The sequence below is a fragment of the Thamnophis elegans genome, chromosome 7 (assembly GCF_009769535.1).
Source record: "Thamnophis elegans isolate rThaEle1 chromosome 7, rThaEle1.pri, whole genome shotgun sequence".
Taxonomy (NCBI): Eukaryota; Metazoa; Chordata; class Lepidosauria; order Squamata; family Colubridae; genus Thamnophis; species Thamnophis elegans.
Window position 1 is genome coordinate 3,417,055 of NC_045547.1, and position 20,419 is coordinate 3,437,473.

At 42.8% G+C, this 20,419-nt stretch overlaps 1 protein-coding gene across 1 annotated transcript in view; it reads right to left on the reverse strand.

Annotated features, from left to right (window-relative positions):
* EXOC4 (exocyst complex component 4) overlaps nt 1-13,575 on the reverse strand; it is a 331,322-nt gene extending 317,747 nt beyond the window's left edge. Inside the window, exon 1 of the mRNA XM_032221694.1 lies at nt 13,477-13,575. Coding sequence (XP_032077585.1) covers nt 13,477-13,562 — 86 coding nt within the window. The 5' untranslated portion in view covers nt 13,563-13,575. The remainder of the gene's footprint in view (nt 1-13,476) is intronic.
* Between the last annotated feature and the right edge of the window lie 6,844 nt (nt 13,576-20,419).

Below are 20,419 nucleotides of genomic sequence, written 5' to 3' on the forward strand. Positions count from 1 at the left end.
TTCTGGCAGCCAGCAATCAACAGAATTAGCTTGCAATTTTGAAATGGTAGGTTTTCCTGCCTGAGCAGAAGGTTGGACTAGAAGACCTCCAAGGTCCCTTCCAACTTCCAACTATTCTATTCTATTCTGTTCTATCCTATCCTATATCCTATATCCTGCCCTATCCTACTTTATTCCAACCATTGCACCACACACACATTCAACTGTAACATCTATCTATCCATCCATCCATCCATTCACCAACCTTCCTACCTACCTACCTACCTACCTACCATATCTATCTATCTAACTATCTATCTCTATCTATCTATCTATCTATCTATCTATCTATCTATCTATCTATCATCCATATCTATCAATCTGTCTACCTACCTACCTACCATCTATATCCATCCATCCATCCATCCATCTACCAACCTTCCTACCTACTTACCTATCTACCAACCATATCTATCTATCTATCTATCTATCTATCTATCTATCTATCTATCTATCTATCTATCCATCCATCCATCCATCCATCCATGCATCTATCCAGTACCTATCCATCCATTATCTATCTATCTATCTATCTATCTATCTATCTATCTATCTATCTATCCATCCATCCATCCATGCATCTATCCAGTACCTATCCATCCATTATCTATCTATCTATCTATCTATCTATCTATCTATCTATCTATCTATCTATCATATGGCATATCATACATGGACTAGCAATATAAATTAACATTTCAACTAGATTAGCAAGGCCCAATAAAGTATAAGTGTTAGAAAGATCTATCTTCAAATGTCAATGGGACATCATGGAACACTTTTAGGAAAATGGAAATCCCAGAATGCTTTATTTTTCCCATGAAAAAAGCTATGTGGACAAGCCAGTATAGAAGCAGAAGACGTTGAAATAGACCGGCTGCAGGTCGGTAAGGTTGTATACTCTCCCCTCATTTATTCAAACGATATGCCGCATACATATTAAGAGAAATGAGAATGGAAAATATGAGAGCTGCTTTAAAACTGGAAGAAGAAACATCAATAACCTGCTGTGCGCACTCTCCTTGCTGAAAATGCAAAAGATGTGCAAGCTCCAGTAATAAAAAATTCAAGGAACACGATATGAGATGAAGATTAAATATAAGGAAGACTAAACTATTAATGACAGGCAGGGAAATCAGCCTTAGGATGGACAATAAAAATAGCAATGCAGGGGTTCCTTTTTAGGAGTGATTATCAACAGTTAAAAGAACTGGCACTGACGAAATAGACAGCTAATTATGAATCAATCAGAACAGAGCTGGAATGGGAACTTGGAGGTCTTCTAGTCCAACCCCCTGCTCAAGATCTTATAGTACCATTTCAGACAAGTGGCTGCTCAATCTTTTCTTAAAAACCTCCAGTGATGAAGCATCCACAACTTCTGGTGGCAAGCAGTTCCACTGGTTAATTGTCCTCATCAGGGGTGATATTAACTTACCTTCCCTACCGTTTGGCAAATGTGAGCGTGCACGTTTCATGACCCAACTAGGTAACGTCATCAGTGCTAGTAGGAAATAGGGTTTGCTCTCAATTTATGTTCTAGCAGTTTGCTCTAATAGAGCAGCCCCCACTCGCTTCTAGCACTAATGTTATTGGAGGTTTTTAAGAAGAAATTGGGCAAACGTTTGTCTGAAATAGTATAGGGTTTCCTGCCTGAGCATGGGGTTGGACTAGAAGACCTCCAAGGTCCATTCCAACTCTGTTATTTGGTTATATTACCCTTTTGGGAAACAAAACATCTGCAAGAAAATACCCAAATTCAGAGAGCACCAAGGATTGCTCATATCATAGCTTTCTTCGTCTAGCAGTGGTAGTGTATTTAGGACTTTTTTTTGGTAATATTTAATCCTTAATGCAGATTTTTATATGTTATATATCAGTATTTTTTATATCTGCGACTTCCATGCAATCGTTGGGAACTTCCTACAGTTGCTTTTGGCGAGATGGGCCGCTGTACAAATTCAATTAAGAAATAAAACAAATAAAAGGTCAGAAATCTTTAGGCGATGATATTTTCCCTGGGACTTTCTAGGCTTTGAGTGGAAGTTGAGCTTTGAAGAAGCAGAACAGAAAAAGCTGTTTCTGAAGGCGACTCTTGAGTACATCACAGAGAGCCAAGGAAACAAACAAATGGATCATCAAAGAGTTCTTATTTGAGGCACAAATTACCATGTTCAAATTACCATATTTGGAATACATTATTATGCAAAGACTTAAGAGTATGGGAAAAACGGAAGGAAAAATAAGAAGAGGATTGACTAACTAGCAAGAGAGATTAATCTAATTAATCTCAAGATCTCACTATCTTGAATGCATTTGGGTTAATATTAAAGGTTTTTTGGGGGGGGGGGAAACGACATTGCCATAGGTCTATATTACGGGCCACCCAACCAAGCAGAGGAAGTAGATGAACTTTTTGCTAGTCAGCTAACTAAGGTAGGCAGCACACCACAATAGTAATGGGGGATTTTAACTACCCTGACATCAACTGGGAAACAAACTCTGCACCAAGTGGAAGATCCAACAGGTTCCTAACGAACCTAGCAGACAACTTTGTTTCCCAAAAAGTAGAGAAGGGAACAAGGGGATCAGCCATATTGGACTTAATTCTCAGTAACAGAGAGGGTGTTAAAGCCATAGGAACCCTGGGGGCAAGTGACTATGCAATATTGGAATTCCACATTATGCAAACACAAGTTGTAGAACAAAGTCAAACTAGACTCTTGGACTTTAAGAGAGCTAATTTTAATAAACTTAGAGAGAGCTTGGGAAGAATTCCATGGATGAGAATCCTCAAGGGGAAAACAACTCAAGAAGCTTGGGAAATTTTGAAAAATGAGATTACAAAAGCCCAGTCTAGCACAATACCAATGAAGAAGAAAAATAACAGCTCCCAAAAAAACCCAGCATGGCTGCATAAAGAACTCTCTGACAAATTGAAAGACAAAAAAGGTAAGTATAAAAAGTGGAAAGAGGGGGACATAACTAAAGCAGAATATCAGCAAATAGCCCGAGCCTGTAAAGATGAAGTAAGGAAAGCTAAGGCTCACAATGAAGAAAGGCTTGCCACAAAAGTAAAAAATAACAAAAAAAGCTTCTCCCAACATGTTAAAAACAAGAAAAAGGTTAAGTTAACAATTGGTCCATTGCTGGGAGAAAGTGGCAAGAAGGTGACAAGCGACAGGGAGAAAGCAGAACTATTTTAACTCATGTTTTACATCTGACTTTACACAAAGGGATAAAACAGTCCAACCTATCAAAAACAGCACCACAAAAATCCGATTAGGAACACAAATTGAAATAGGGAAGAAAAGTGAGCACCTGTCTACCCTAGATGAGTTCAAATCACAGAACCACTGAACTATATCTTTCAGAGATCCTTCCTTTATCCTGAAGATAAAAGTCTCAAATGCAGGAATAAGTGAGTCATCATCCTGGGGGGGGGGGGGGTGTTTGTCTCTCATGGGTACAATGGTTTGAGTTGGAACAAGAGCTTCACAGGTAGTCCTCGAGTTACAACCATTCATCTAGTCATCACTCAAAGTTACAATGGAACATTTTTCGCACTTACGACCGCTGCAGAATTCCCCCCAAGGTTACGGGGTCAAAATTCAGACGCTTAGCAACTGGCTCATATTTATGTCGATTGCGGTGTCCCTAGGTCACGTGATCCCCTTTTGCGACCTTCTGACAAGCAAAGTCAACAGGGGAGACAGATTCACTTAACAATTGGGTCACTAGCTTAACAAGTGCAGTGATTCGCTTAACAAATGTGGCAAGAAAAGGTCGTAAAAGCAGGGCGAAACTCAATGAACAACTGTCTTGCTTAGCAAGTTTGGGCTCAGTTCTGGTCATAAGTCAAGGACACCTGTTTCAGTTAGATAAGTTATTCTGTGGTTCTGAGTTTCGAAAGTTTAAAAGCGTAAGACCTGAGTCCGGATTGGATCAGGGATTCATAGAGCCCAGGATCTCATCCCAAATGGCTTCTGGGAAGCCCATTTCCAGAACAAACAATCAGAGTTTCCATTTAAGATTGTTCATCAGAAACCAGTACTTAAAAAGCACTTTGCTTCTGAAAGTTGAAGGTTATATAACGGCATCGTACATCAACTTCACAAGCATACTTTTTTCCCTCTCCACAATCCATCTCGTGCTTTTCTAAAATCATGCAAGCTGAGAGGCAATATCAATATATTAAATGCATCAAAGTTGCAGAGAACAGCACGTAAAAAGTGGAAAAGTGGAGTTTTGCTGAACTTGCAAGAGGTTTTTTGGGGGGGAGGGGGGAGGAGGAGGGGAAGCCATCCTTCAGTCAAATGGTCTGTTGCAGGTTGGAGAAAGCGCCAATGTTCTTTCTACAGACTAAAAATTTATAAACAGGAGGGGGAAGGAAATTTCTCCAAAATCTCACCTTTGTGAGAGTGGTATAGATGGAATTAGTACTCAGGATAGGTGATACTCCCACCAAGCAGTTACAAGGCAAGCCACTTTTAAAATAAATAGACAGCAAACCCCTCTCTCTTTTAACACTGATGATGTTACCTGGCTGGGTCATGAAATGTCTGGAGGAGGAGGAGGAAGAGGAGGAGGAGGAGGAGGAGGAGGAGGAGGAGGAGGAGGAGGAGAAGGAAGGAGGAGGAGGAGGGGCCACACAGTCTTCCACCTCCTAGAAAATTGCCCCCTCCCAATGTCAACCTCGCATTGAATCTTGGGAAAAACACCTGGATTTGACCAGCCCCAAGCAATATGGGTAACACTGAACCAAATTCTCATTGACCATGGTATAGGTACAGATGCCCCCTATAAGTGGGGCAAATATACAATCTCAAATTGTGACTGTGGGGACAAAAAATAGTGACATCATGCCAAAAATAGAGCCTATAATGGAGACTTTGCTGATTGGCTGGCTATGACAAATGAAGCAAAAAGTATAGCTGTAACCTAGATGCACGTATATAATATTTTAGATTTTATAGTTCATTTTTTTTAATCTCCTGTGTTTTTATCAAAATGTGATCTGAATATGCCGTGCAATAGATAAATCTCCTCCTCTTTCCATCTTTGTTCCTTCTTCCTTTTCGTCGTTTCCTCCTCCTCCTCCCTCCCACAATCCTGTTCCCTTCTACCATTAATAATGTTACCTAGTTTGATGATGAAACATCTGCAAGAAAACCAACAAGCTCAGAGAGCATCAAGGACCCCACAATTTTTCAAACGGTTGTCAAATTTCCCATTCATTTTATCACTCCAGATATTTTCTATACAACCTCTCACCCAGAACATTCTTTCATGCAATGTGTAGAATTTACAGGCCCTCCTCAACCTAGGACCCCAATCGAGCCCAAAATTTCTGTTGCTAAGTGAGAAAAATTTATTAAGCGAGCTTTGTCCCACTTTACGACTTTTCTGGCCAGTTATTAAGTGAATCCCTGCAATTGGTAAATTAGTAACATGGTTGTTAAGTGAATCTGGCTTAACTATGGACCTGGCTTGTCAGAAGGTCGCAGAAAGGGATCGCATGACACACACACACACACACACACACACACGGACACAAATATGAATCAGTTGCTAAGCGTCTGGATTTTGATCACGTGACCATGGGGAGGCTGCAATGGTCGTAAGTGTGAAAAACGGTCCTGAGTCACTTTTTTCAATGGTCTTGTAACTTCAAGCGATCGCTAAGTGAACTTTTGTAAGTCAAGGATTACCTGTCCTGAGATTCCTACCCACCAGGTAGACGATTTTCAAAGGAGACCGAGACTGGAAAGTTGAAAGTGCATCAACTTTAGAAAAGGTTTTTCACTATGGCCTAAGACACAAATATTCTTTTATCATAATTCCACTGCAGAATCCATTCACCAAGGGAACAGCTGCTTTATTAAAAGCTGAGCAGAGGTCGAAAGAAATAGGTCTACTGGTCGATATATTTTTCATTATTATTTTTTTAGGATATATACACCCTCCAGGTTTTAAAGCAACAAGGATCCACTTTAAATTTCCTTTGTGCTATTTATTTATTTGTAGCTAACTTTGGACAATGAAGTTAATATAGGTCAGCTTTCATTTTCGGTCAATTTCGCTCTCCAAGCTTCACAGGGTAAGCTCTTCAGCCTGGCCATGCCCTGACAGGCAGACACCGCGGGAACAAACATTTAGCTAAGAACTTATTTCCATCGATTTATGTTGTATTCTAAATGTCAGAAGCGATGAGATCAGTTTTCATTAACAGTTATGTTGTGTAATATTCTCGGCGTAGGGATGCAGCTAAGGATTACTTCAGGTTAGACTGCGATGGGCACCATTCAAAGTGAAAGGAGTTCACACAGAGCTCAACATTCCCAAATGTTTCATGTGACCAAATGCTCATCAAGGAATCGTCTTCCAAACTTCCACCAGGTAATTTCACCCATTCCAAAATCAAAGTGTAGGAAGTTAGCACCCAGCCCTCTCCTAGAAAAATGAAATATCCTGGGGAAAATTGAAAAGGCAGAATATTACATTTCCTTGGATGAGAACTGGAGAAACATGTTTTTTTAGGTAATAGCCCCCACCTTTGTCAATGGCCATTAAAAGGCCTCAGCCAGTTTATTCTACATAACAAAGACATCCCCCTTCAGATGCAGGGTGATGGGATTAAGGCATGATAGTATTAGCCCTTTACCTATCTCACCACAGGGCTCCTGGGAAGAAGCAATGCTCAAGCAAACATGGACTCAAAGCACAACCTACAGAGTTCCTCCTGCACGGCTCCATGGGAGTCTGACAACCAATCAGAATACGAGATCAAGATCAAAGGCCAGAGAGGGCATAAAGCCAGGGACTTTCAGCATCTCTGCCTCTTTTTCTTCTTCACCCAACATCTGGAAGCATCTGATCCCCCTTTTCGGTTCAGGAGCTCAAGCCATGTCCATCATTAAACTATCTTTCCAAGCAGCCTCCATGTTTCCAGTGTCTTTTTCCCCACTTGGAGCTGAACCCAGAAGGGCATTTCTTCCAACAAAAGAAAAGAAAAAGTCTGAGATCTCAGATTTGAATGTGGCAAAGTTTAAGCCTCAGCTAGGATGTCTAGCTGAGATGCTCAATCATCCAGGTCATGGTTGTCCCAAAGGTGCTTTTTCCAAGGTGGACTTTCTTGGGGGTTTTTTTTCTTTGAAAACGTTTTACTTCTCATGCAAGAAACTCCTTCAGTTCTAACTTCAATTAAAATGGATGAGAAGCAAAAAAAAAAAAAAAAAAATCCAAAGGAAAAAAACAAAAAAGTCCACTTGCCTTTTGGAAAAAAAATATATCTCTCAGCTGGCATCTTTATCTGGGACCTTACTGAGTAGGCACCTTAAATTTCTTCACCTTGTTCCCTGGATTTAAAATCAGGTAACTCGTAATACAGTCCTTTTCTAGGGGAAAAGAGACATAATGCAAAAAAGTAATAAACTTTTTATGTACAAAATACACTAAGGCAGAAGCTTATCCACCCCAAGGATAAAACGCCCAGAAACAAACTCAACAATGTAATATATGCAGTACAATGCAATGAGCCATGTGCAGATCTGTACGTTGGAGAAATAAAACAGCTGCTTCACAAATGCATGGCTCAATGTAGGAGAACAAACTCCAGCATTTGAAAGACGAAGGGCCACTCTCTGGAAGACAGCAAAGTCCACATTTTGGATAGAGAGAACCGCTGATTTGAAAGAGGGGTCAAAGAGGCATCTATGTTAAAATGGAACAGAGGAACAGGGAAATGACATCATCTATCTCCATGTACCACACAGTCCTTTCTGCAGTTCCAAGAAGCTTCCACACCCATTTGCACCATTCAAGAGACCCTTAGGGCACAGATAAAACTCCACATGGCTTCAGCGACTCTCAGAAAGAATACTAAAGACCAGATGACTGCAAGGAATATAAATCCTTCCATCCTCCACCATTCAGTCAAAACTGTAGAAGCTTCTTGGGTGTGAAGCGAAACGGTTCTACCACAAAACCGCGGTAGACTAAAGCGCGCTCGACGAAAGTGCGTATGTGATGTCATCACAGCGCGACGAAAACATCACGCTGTGAGCGGTAAACTTAAAATTAACGCGTAAATCTAAACCTAACCCCCCCAAACCTAACCCTAAACCTAACCCTAAGCCTAACTCTTAACCTAACCCTAAACCTAACCCTAAACCTAACCCTTAACCTAACGCTAAACCTAACGCTAACCCTTAACCTAACCCTTACCTTTACGTGAATCGGCTTGCTTTAAAAGCGCTTTTTAAAGCGCCCTTTTTTCTCCACGGTCGTATTTGTCGCGCTGCTGATGACGTCAGGTACGCGCTTTAATCGGGCGCGCTTTAGTGGACCACGGTTTTGACGGGTCACGAAGCGAAACGTCTTCAAGGAGAAACCAAGAAAGTCCAGTTGCCTTTTGAAAAAGCAGCTTTGGGACAACCCTGACCTGGATGACTTAGAATTTCCCTAGACACATATATATACAGCATGTATAAATGGAGCTGATTCCCAGACTATTCTTTTGTATAACACAATTCATCTTGAAGAGCAAAAAACAAAATATGTAAACTCTCCTCCTCATTTAGTAAGAAAATATGGACAGCTGAATTATTCCGGGGAAGGATTTTTCCCCAGGAAAGATTAATAATTTGTATGACACTCATAAATTATTCTCAGTACAAGTCAAATCACCCAGTGGAGACGGAAGTTTGCATCTGTATTCCGATAACTCTTATTTATATCCTATTATAACACATGTAGGCACTGTATATTGATTTCACTTACAGCAGGGTATCAGATACCTTTTCTTTCTTCTCCTGCTTGGGAAATCTTTATTAAATTTAAATTATTATAATCAGAATTTCTGATATATTTAACCAAGCCTGGAGTTGTAGCTTTGATAGATTTATTTAAAAAATCTTGTTCCTTGCCTCTTACCTTGGGAGACGAGGGATACATTCATTAAGATACCTGAATTTAGCATTTCTGCTTTACTGAATTCCCAAATTTAAACACAGCTGAACTTCATGAGCACAAATTAAATTATTCTAACCCGTCTACTTTCATAAGTAAGAATTTCTGTGCGAACCCTGCCTGTCAGCATGAATTTATCCCAGCAAAAGCCTGCGATCACAGGAGCCATACCATCCACCAACGTTTTTTAAAACAATGTTAACACAACAGATACACAGTGCAGATGGGATGTCACAATACACCCTGAGTAGGCAGAAAAAGCAAATTAAGCAATGTTAAACAACAAATGTGGGAAAAGGTTGCTATCAGAAAGAAGCAATGTGGGAAAGTTGCAGCCTACTCACAAAACATAGCCAGTACAGATAAAATCAGTGAAATGTTAGTTTTCCTCTAAAGTAGCAAAAGTAACAAGACAGAAAGTCATCACAGCATACAGTCATCTTCAAATGGAACAATAGTTGAGCTTCAATCCATAAAGTGTGTATCTGAAACTCAATTCTGTTTGCAGTCAGCCTTCTGCCTTGCAAATTAGAAATCCTGCTGGACAGCTACAGAAATTTCTCTAATATAGGTAGTCCTCGACTTACAACCATTTGTTTTAATGACCGTTCAAAGTTAAAACAGCACTGAAAAAAGTGATGTGATCATGTTTCACCCTTAGGACCACAGCAGCATCCCCAGTCACATGTTCAAAATTTGGATCCTTAGCTGCCACGTATTTGCAAAGTCCTCGGGCCATGTGATCACCTTTTGTGATCTTGCCATAAGCAAGGCCAATGGGGAAACCAGGTTCATTTAACATCCGCGTGGCTAACTTAACAACTGCAGTCACTCACTTAACAACTGTGGCAGGAGAGATTGTAAAAGGGGGCAAAACTCACTTAACAACTGTCTTGCTTAGCAACAGAAATTCTGGACTCAATTGTGGTCATAAGTCAAGCACCTGTAAACATGGCCCTCCAACTTTAAGGTAGGTAGGTAGGTAGGTAGATAGGAAGTTAGGAAGTTAGGTAGGTAGGTAGATAGGAAGTTAGGAAGGTAGGTAGGTAGGTAGGTAGGTAGGTAGGTAGGTAGGTAGGTAGGTAGGTACGTAGGAAGGAAGGAAGGAAGGAAGGAAGGAAGGAAGGAAGGAAGGAAGGAAGAAAGAAAGGAAGAAAGGAAGGTAGACAGACGAGAAAGAGAGAGAGAGATCAGAAAAGTCTCCTTTAGATCTGGTGGGCCATCATAATCCACTCTTACACTGGTGTCCTCCCATGTAACCGGACTACAGGTACCAGAATTCTTCCCAGTCATAGTGGTTGGTTATGGTGACTAGGAATGCTGGGAGTTGTATGCTGGGGAAAGCCACTTGGAAATTCTGTTCCCAATTTTAGTGTAATTCAAAGACTACGTGTACCGTCCCACTATGATAAAGTCTTCAGAAATTTTTTCACTCTTTTTTGGCAAAATAAAGCAGAATAGAAGATTTTGCTGGCACTCGTCCTTCATGACAAGAAGACATTGTGTTCTATTCGCCACTGGCTTCCTTCCCCAAATATTTGAGAATAGTTGACAGTGGATGCATGGCACTGCAAGCTCCAGAGCATCACATATGAAGTACAGTAATTAAAAAAAAAGTTGAGATCCAACAATTTAATCCTGACTTTAATCAGCACAGAGCACAAATAGCAGATGACACTCCCTGGAAAGGCGTCAACGCATCTCAACCAGCCGCAAAGTAGAAAAACTGCTTGTCAGATGCAAATATATAACAATTATTTATTCATCTGTTAAGATTCATATTCCACCTTTTCCCTGCAATTTCAGCTTGGTGCTTCCAATGTCCACGCAACAAATTTGGAACACAGGTTAAGCTGAAAGTCCCAAAGGTGCTTTTACAAAAGGCAACTGGACTTTGTTTCTCTTTGAAGACGTTTTGCTTTTCTCATCCAAGAAGCTTCTTCAGTTCTGAGAAATTCCTCAGAACTGAAGAAGTTTCTTGGAGGAGAAGCAAAATGTCTTCAAGGAAAAACAAAGCCCAGTTGCCTTTTGAAAAAGCACCTTTGGGACAACCATGACCTGGATGACTGAGAATCTCCATAGACGTTGAGCTGAAAGATTGCAATTGGCCCAAATTTGCACCCTGGGTTTTTGTAAATAAGGTTGGTAAAATGGGACAAGGCTCACTTAACAAATGTTTCACTTAGCAACAGAAATTTTTGACTCAATTGTGGTCATAAACCGAAGACTACCTGCAATTGGCCCAAATTCATTTGGGAGCTTCCATAATTGAGGGTGGCTTAAACCTGGCTCTCCTTGGTCCTACCAGAACTCCTCACTTAGTGACCCAAATTACAACCATAAGGAAAAAAGTGATTTGTGATTGGTTTCCACACTTACGACCATTGCAGCATCCCCATGATCATATGATCAAACTTCGGGCGCTGGACATCTATTTATGACAGCATCATCTGATCATCATTTGGCCTAGGACCAGATACCTACGAGACCGTCTCCTGCCGCATACCTCCCTAAGATCAATAAGATCGCACAGGATGGGCCTTCTCCGGGTGCACTCAGCTGGACAATGCTGGCTGGCGACGCCTCAGAGTAGGGCCTTCTCTGTTGCCGCTCCGGCCCTCTGGAATGAGCTGCCCCCAGAGATCCAGATCCTACCCACTCTCATGGCCTTCCATAAAGCTATTAAAACCTGGCTTTTCCGGCAGGCCTGGGGCTGTTGACTTCTTAATTGAAGTCCAGCCCCCCTTTGATTGGGTGCATGTTGTGTTTCTTTTTAATCTTGTTGTATCTTATTGTTTTAATCTTTTTTTAATAGTTTTCATTTCTGTAAGCCGCCCGGAGTCCTCCGGAATTGGGCGGCCTATAAATTCAATAAATGAAATGAAATGAATGAAATGAAAATTTGTAACCTTATAGCTGGCTTCCAACAAGCAAAATCAATGGGCAGGACAGATTCAATTAACAACCGTGTTTCTAACTGAACAACTGCAGTGATTCCCTTAGCAACTATGGCAAGAAAGATTGTAAAATGGGGCCAAACTCACTTAACAGCTGTCTCGCTTAGCAACAGAAATGTTGGGTTCAATTGTGGTCATAAGTCCAGGACTACCTATAATTGTAAATGGAGAGGCTGGCAGCTATAAAAAAAGATATCCTGGCCCTAAGCTAACAATACAGGTCATCCTCATCTTACGATCGTAATTGAGCCCAAAATTTCTGTTACTGAGACATTTGCTAAGTGAGCTTTGCCCCATTTTATGCCCTTTCTTGCCACAATTGTTAAATGAGTCACTGCAGTGGCTATGTTAGTAACTAGTTAAATGAATCTGGTTTCCCCATTGATTTGGCTTGTCTGAAGCTTGTAATAGGGGATCCCATGACTCTGGGATGCTGCAACCGTCATAAATGTGAACCAATAGCCAAGACGCTGAATTTTGAATGTGATCATGGAGATGCTGCAACGGTCATAAGTGTGAAAAACAAGTCACTTTTTTTTTCAGCGCTGTTGCAACTTCGATAAACTGTTGTAAATCGAGGACTGCCTGTATGCACTTTTATCTTAAAGCACTTCGCAGGATTGTGGCTGTGGAGATAATTGAAGAAAGTTGGCTTTTCCAGCAAGCCAGCCTGGCCTGAACAAAACAAAATAAATTATTGATCATTGTTAATTTTAATTCTTTTTTTTTTTTAAATATTATTGTCAATTCTAATTGGGTTTGTTTGGGATATTCTATTTAATTTTTTTTAACTTTTGTATTATGTGTTTCTTTTAATGTTGTACGCCACCCTGAGTCCTTGGGAGAAGGGCGGCATATAAATCTAATAAACCAAACCAAACCAAATTAATTTCGTTGTCCAAAGTTAGCCAAGAGGCGTGCTAGGTGGGGATGATGGGAACTGTAGTGTAAGAACTGTAATGGGCAGAACCAAATGGCAAAGCACATTAGAGCAGCCCCAAAGAAATTAAACTTATAGTCACCCCCACACACCCAAAATATGCAGACTCGGCCTGATGTTTTCCAGATCTGGGAAGGCTGAGAACCATGGGGTCGGTAGTCCAACACTCAAGAAAGGGCCACATTGAAGAAAACTAACCCTGACCGCCTCAGAGACTCCAAAAACTTTGGGGACACCATCTGAGACGAGCTTCCCTGTGAATTACTCCCACCTGGCCCTGACCCACAGCCTGTCATTCCCACAACACGCTTAACCCGGCTCTTTAACTAACCCACTTTCAGGGTTGCCGCAGTATATTTCACTCTAAGCTACCCCCCACATCCCGAAACGACCTATTACGAGTCACGAGACTCGCGTGTCAAGCGAAGGAAGGCCCTGACTCGGGTCGTGTGAACGCTTCCCCGCGTCCCAAGGCAGCGAATTCCCCCCTCGGTCCGCCCTGCTTGAGAGGGTGGCCGCCTTCGTCCAGGACCCTCAAGCCCGCCTCGGAGGACGGAAGGCCGCCGCTACCTGATGACAGAGATGAGCAGGCCGGAGGGATCCTTGGTTTTGCTCATCGCGCTCCTGTATCTTCCCGTCGCCTCAGACGCCGCCATCTTGGCTGGGCCTACCCGCTAAGGTCGGCCGCGCCCCGCTTACCGCTTCCTAGCCAATCCGCGCGTCCGCCGCCCGTCCGCCGCCCTATCATGGTCGTAGGGAGGTGGGATGTAATGACTGACATAGCACTGCCTTCCCGCTTTGCACTCTGGGGCTTGTGGTTCCCTTCGGGAGCACAGGTGAAGCCTCCCTGCAGGGCCAGAAGGATGCTGAAAAACCGCCCAGGTGGCAATGAAACGAGTTTACCTGGTCCTTGCAAAGCTGAATTTGGGGTTAATGGGCCATTTTGCCTCCACCCCCCTGTGGCTGCAGCACACAGTCTCCACGAGAATGTTATCAAATTCATGCTTGCCGAAATAAATAAATAAATAAATAAATAAATAAATAAAATAAATATAATATAGAATAGAATCACATGGTTGGTTTCCCCTGTCACGATTGCCTTGTCTTGATGGTATTGTTGCAAAATGAATCATGGTTGGGGTTTTTTTTTCCTCTGGGGAAAAAAAATAGAAAAATGGTTCATGGTTCTAAAAAGAAAGGTCTGTATTGCATCCCCTTCAAAATAATAGGACAATCTCTTCATTAAAATGTCCCCCGGAAAATTTCTGATAAAAGTGATTTGGGCTTAATTATAATCCCGATCATAATACAATATCTGGTTGCATTGTGCTTTGTGGAGCCTCAAAAGGATCTTGCTAGAGGAAGTGTGCAGTGGATGAATAGAGGAAAGACGGAAAGGGAGAAAGGGAAAGCGTATGTTTCATTTAGAATAACAATGATTTGTTTTATTCTGTTTGGGACTAATAGAGTTTGTGGCTTCACGGGAAGCGTGAATTTTGAGAAGATTTTCTTTGATTGGAAAGTTATTGCGAGGAATTTGCACCCAGCTTACAAGAAAGGAAGAGAGAGGGAAGGAAGGAGTGAGGATGGGAGGGAGGGAAGGAAGGAAGGAAGGAAGGAAGGAAGGAAGGAAGGAAGGAAATGATGAAAGAAATGTCCTTCTGGGTTCGGCTCCAAGTGGGGAAAAAGACACTGGAGACATGGAGGCTGCTTGGAAAGATGGTTTATTGTTGGACAGGGCCACATGGCTTGAGCCCTGAACAGAAAAGGTGATCACATGTTTCAATGTTGGTGGAGAAGAAGAGAAGGGCTGAAGGAGGGGCTTGCTAGGCTTTTTATACCCTGTTCAGTTCCACCTCTCTGTTTCCTGTTCCTGTGTAAGAAATGTATTCTGATTGGTTGTCAGACTCCCATGGTGCCATGCAGGGGGCTACTCTCTAGGCTGTGTTTTGAATCCAGGTATGGATGAGTTCTCAGATGCCATGTGGTCAGTTGAGTAAAGTTCCAATATTATCATGCCTTTACTCCCATTCCCCCCTGGGGCTGCAGTGGAGAAGTCTTTATTATGTAAAAGGGACTAGCCTGGCCTTCTCAATGGCCCATTGGCAAAGTGGGGATGGGCAGGAAGCTACAGGCAACTATTCTGTCTTTTAAAACATGTTTCTTTTCATATCCAGAGAAATATTCTGTCTTTTCAATATTTCCTAGGATATTTCATTTTTCTGGGAGGGGGGCTGGATGATAACTTCCCACAGAAGGAAGGAAGGAAGGAGAGGGAGGGAAGATGGGAAGGAAGAAAAGAAAGCTAGGAAGAAAGGAAGGAAGGATTCCTGGGGCAATCTGATCTCAAAAGTAAAAGAAAAGAACTACATTGGCTTTGTTTAAACATTGATCATCGGTTCAGCTTCTTTTCTGGATTGGCGCAGTGCACCAAATGGGCTGGATTTCCATCACATGCCGAGCTGCAAGCCCAACCAAGGTTAAAGTGAAATAAGCTGTGTCTGTTTTGCAAATGAAGCCTCTACAGGCCTTTTAACTGGTGCCCTGTGCAAAGCCGCCTCTTCTGTACCTAGCAAGATCTACACACACACAGATGCATACACACACACCCTCCAGTTGCTGAAAAGTGGACAAGCGTCCCCCAAATCTGGGACGGCGTCGTAGTGTAGTGCTATCCGGCTGTTTGCCCATCCTTTTTCCTTTGTCTTAGCTCCCGTGCCCCAGGCAGAAGCCATTCGCGGAATCAGGTTTCTGCAGAGACGCCGCCGTCCCATCCCTTTTTCCATAAATGCATCCCCATCAGCATTTTCCCAGGGGTTCCTAAGCATCCTCGGGGTTCAACGTCTGCAGTCAATTGCCAAAGACGCGATTAAACAATGAAGGGAAACATTCATAACCGCGGGGCTGTGCGCTTATTGCTTTTTCTCTTCGAAAATAAAAGTCAATATAGGTTTTATTACATTCTTTCCAGTCCCTAAACCCACCCACCCACCCACCCTTTGCTCAGGATGTTCACCCATCTGCGGTAGCTATGGATTATATGCCCTTTATCTTTTCGGATCCGGGATCTGTTATGCTGTACCCTACTCATCTCATCTAGGTTGCTTTGAACAGTTCAGGGTTCCATGGGAATGGACATCTTCTCACATCCTGATTTAACAGATAAACAAAGTTGGGAGGGACCTGGTAGGTCATCTAGTCCAACCCCCTGCTCAAGCGGGAGACCCTATACCAGCGATGGCGAACCTTTTTTGGCTCGCGTGCCATAAGTGGGGGGAGCGCAGGGGGGGCATGTGCAGGCGTGCCGCACCCATAATGCAATGCGCAACACACACTTAACGACGGTTGCAGCATCTCCCCCGAGTCAATGGGGAGGCCAGATTCTCTTAACGGCCAACTGAACAACTGCTGGGATTCACTTAACAACTGTGGCAAGAAAGGTTGTAAACTGGCCCCATACTCACTTAACAACTGTCTGGCTTAGCAAATTTAGGCTCAATTGTGGTAGGTTTATAAAAAAAATTATGGTCATAAGTCGAGGATTATCTGTAGACCCCCAGACACCTACACAACCAACAATTTCAAACTGGGACATATTTCCTTAGGTCAGGGGTCAGCCATTTGCAGCTCGGGAGCCGCATGTGGCTCTTTCATCCCTTGGCTGCAGCTCCCTGTGGCTCAAAATATGTCTCACAACCCCCAATGTACGACACCTGTCGGCACGCAATTTATTGAGCTTTTCGAGACCTCCGGTAGTTTTTGTGGCTCCCGGTGGGTTTTTTTGTCTATGGGAAACGGATCCAAGTGGCTCTTTGATTATTTAAGGATGCAGACCCCTGTTTTAGGCTAGAAGAGGCCTAAAGGGAAACATCTCCGGAGTCATCCCATTATAGGTTCATTTGATTTGTGTTTGATTGTCCCTAGATTTACTACAGCAAAACACTAGGGAGATTAAGGGAGAACCTTCTCCTGGATCAATGGTGTTTATAATTGAGGGAAAGAGTAAGAGATAAAAGCTTAATAAGGAGGGGTGGGGGAGAGATTCCTGAAGAATTCTGCAGTTCATCCTTAAATTACAGCCAGGCAGGTGCTAAATTAAATTAGAAAAGACTTTCAATTAAGAACAGTTTGACAGAGGAACCACTGACCCACAGAGGACAGGAACAGCCTTTCATTTCAAGGATTCAAGCGGCGCGCCAACAAACCTTATCAGATGCCTTAATTTGAATTCCTGGGATTCTATAATGCTAGGACTTACGGTTGGGCTTCGTTTTTTTTTTTTTTAATAAAAATCACATTAACCAAATAATTCCTAACATCTCTGTCTCCACGGAGGTATCGTTGAGCTGACGTGGGGACCGCGAGAGTTTTACCATTTTTCCAGGGTGCCTTCGGATTTCCAATGCGGTTCTGAGAATTTGGAAGTGTAACTGTGTGGTTCAGAAGGGGGGTTAAAAAAAGGACCAAATATATCGGGTTAGGCTTGGTGAGAATCATTGGAGTAGACAGCATCAAGATGTAGGTAGTCCTCGACTTACGACCACAGATTTCTGTTGTTAAGTAAGTTCCGCTCCGTTTTGTTCTGACTCGGCCCTACCAGAAACAAGAAACGGGACTCCTTATCACAGAAAAACCCCTCTTTATTTATCTCCTGTGAATTAATGGCATTCACACTCCGAAAAGTCCAGGCAAACGTCCTTCAAAAAGGACTCCAGTAACAGACCTTATCAGTTATGAGCCGAGGTGGCGCAGTGATTAGGGTGCAGTACTGCAGGCCACTTCAGCTGACTGTTATCTGCAGTTCAGTGGTTCAAATCTCACCGGCTCAAGGTTGAATCAGCCTTCCATCCTTCCGAGGTGGGTGAAATGAGGACCCAGACTGTGGGGGTGATATGCTGACTCTGTAAACCGCTTAGAGAGGGCTGAAAGCCCTATGAAGCGGTATATAAGTCTAACTGCTATTGCTATTGCTATAGTTCCTTGCGATAATTGCTAGGCCGTGAAAGGCTGCAAATTAAGTTCTGGCAAGTAGTCTTTGTGGCACGAAACCCAATGAGCAAAATCTTCAGAAATACGAACTGTTGTCTCCTACGACAAGCACTCCCCTTTCCTTCTATTTATTCCCCAGCCAGGAAGGGTCCAGTCAGTATCCCCATTTGCTTTGCTTTCTAAGTTGACTCCTTCTAGTCTAACCCCATATACCAAAAACAGGAAACGGTCTACCGTTTCAGGCAAGCGGTTGGCCAATCTCTTCTTAAAAGCCTCCCTTGAGGTAGCCGCCACAATTTCTAGAATTAAACCGTTCCACGGATTAGTTCTTCAGGAAACTACTCCTTAGTTCTACGTTGCTTCTCTCCTTGATGAGTTTCCACCCGTTGCTTCTTGTCCTGCCTTCAGCTGCTTTGGAGAACAGGTTGACCCCCTAAAATACTTGGAACACTGCTAACATGTCACTCCTAGACCTTCTTTTTTTATTAAACTAGACCAGTGGTTCCCAAACTTGGCAACTTGAAGACTTGTGGACTTCAACTCCCAGAATTCTCCAGCCAGCTCTGGCTGGAGAATTCTGGGAGTTGAAGTCCACAAATCTTCAAGTTGCCAAGTTTGGGAACCACTGAATTAGACATACCCAATTCCTAAGGGGACACAGTGGCTCAGTAGCTAAGCTGCTAAGCTTGTCAATCAGAAAGATTGGCGGTTCGGCAGTTCGAATCCCTAGCGCCGCGTAACAGAGTGAGCTCCCGTGACTTGTATCCCAGCTTCTGCCAACCTAGCAGTTCGAAAGCAGGTAAAAAATGCAAGTAGAAAAATAGGAACCACCTTTGGTGGGAAGGGAACAGCGTTCCATGCACCTTCGGCATTGAGTCATGCCAGCCACAGGACCACGGAGACGTCTTCGGACAGTGCTGGCTCTTCGGCTTTGAAACGGAGATGAGTACCGCCCCCTAGAGTCGGGAATGACTAGCACATATGTGCAAGGGGAACCTTTACCTTTACCCAATTCCTGCAATCGTTCTTCATATGTTTTACCTTCCAGTCCCCTAAAATGTTTTACCCCTAATGACTTGCTTCTCCAAGTGTCTTTGGCAGAGTCTTACTTTTGATCTACCCCACACAACCGCTGGATTTTGCAATCTGGAGAGTGTAGCATATGTTTGCTCAGTGGGGAAGCCCCAGGAGGGATTTTAAAAACTGGGTTTTTTGCTACCAGTAAGTGGGCACCGGAGCTTTGAAGCACTTTTGACAGGAAATAGGAGGAGGAAGTAATAAGATTTGTTTTCCTTCACAGTTGTGTGGAAGTGTAAATTTGTAGTCAAAGCGTTGGCAAGGAAGACGCAGGCTGTCTCTGACTTTAAAAAAAAATAAAAATAAAAACAGCCCAGCATTTTAAAATCCCATCCTACTGGTTTGGAGCTTCTTGATTTATTTATGTACCTATTTAAAAAAAAATATATGGGGATGTCGTTTTAATAAGCAGTTGTTTATTTATTAAACATCCCGCCCAAAAGAGAAGGAGCAAAACAATTAAAAATATTCCCAGAGCGTAAGACAACTCCATACGGTGGCTGAATCTAGCTTGCAAAACTGATCTATTTATTTAACTAGCCAGTATTCCACTAGCTATTTAGAACATTCTGACATGGCTGAATCTGCGGTTTAAATTCAAACCAAGCACCCGGCATCCAGTCTCTTCTTGAAAACTTCCAGTGGCGAAGCTCCCACAACCTCCAAAGGCAGCTTCAGTTCCAATGACAAAGACAAACCCCTTCCATATTGCACTCCAAAAAATAAGCATGATTTCCTAGAGGCTACCCAAATCAAATTAAATTGTAGGAAGATATTTTTTTTTAATTGGGCGTTGTCACTTATAAAGCCCTTCATGGTATTGGACCTGGGTACTTGAGAGACCGCCTGCTGCCAATTACCTCCCAAAGACCCATTAGATCACACAGATTAGGCCTCCTCCGGGTTCCGTCTACTAGCCAATGCCATCTGGCTACTACCCGGGGGAGGGCCTTCTCTGTGGCGGCTCCGGCCCTTTGGAACGAGCTCCCCGCAGAGATTCGGACCCTCACCCCTCTCCAGGCCTTCCGAAAAGCCGTCAAAACCTGGCTGTGTCGGCAGGCCTGGGGTCGATGAGTTCCCTTCCCCTCTCGAATCGTGTGGCTGTTGGTTGTTTTAAATGCCCTGTATTTTTTGTGTAGTTTTTGTGTTTCCCTTCCCCTCCTTGGGTTTGTGCGCCGTCCTGAGTCCCGCCGGGAATAGGGCGGCATATAAATAAAATGAAACTCGAAAACCTCTCATTCACGTTTCATCAAAACATTCACGATGCTGTTTGATTCTCTACCAAAGTCACCAAAGTGTTTGAATTCTCATGTGGGTTGAGATGGCTGAATCAGAATCTGAATAGAACTGGAGGTCTTCTAGTCCAGCCCCCTGCTCAATCAGGAGACCCTACCCCCTTTCAGACAAGTGACTGTCCAGTCCCTTCTTAAAAAAATCCAGTGATGGA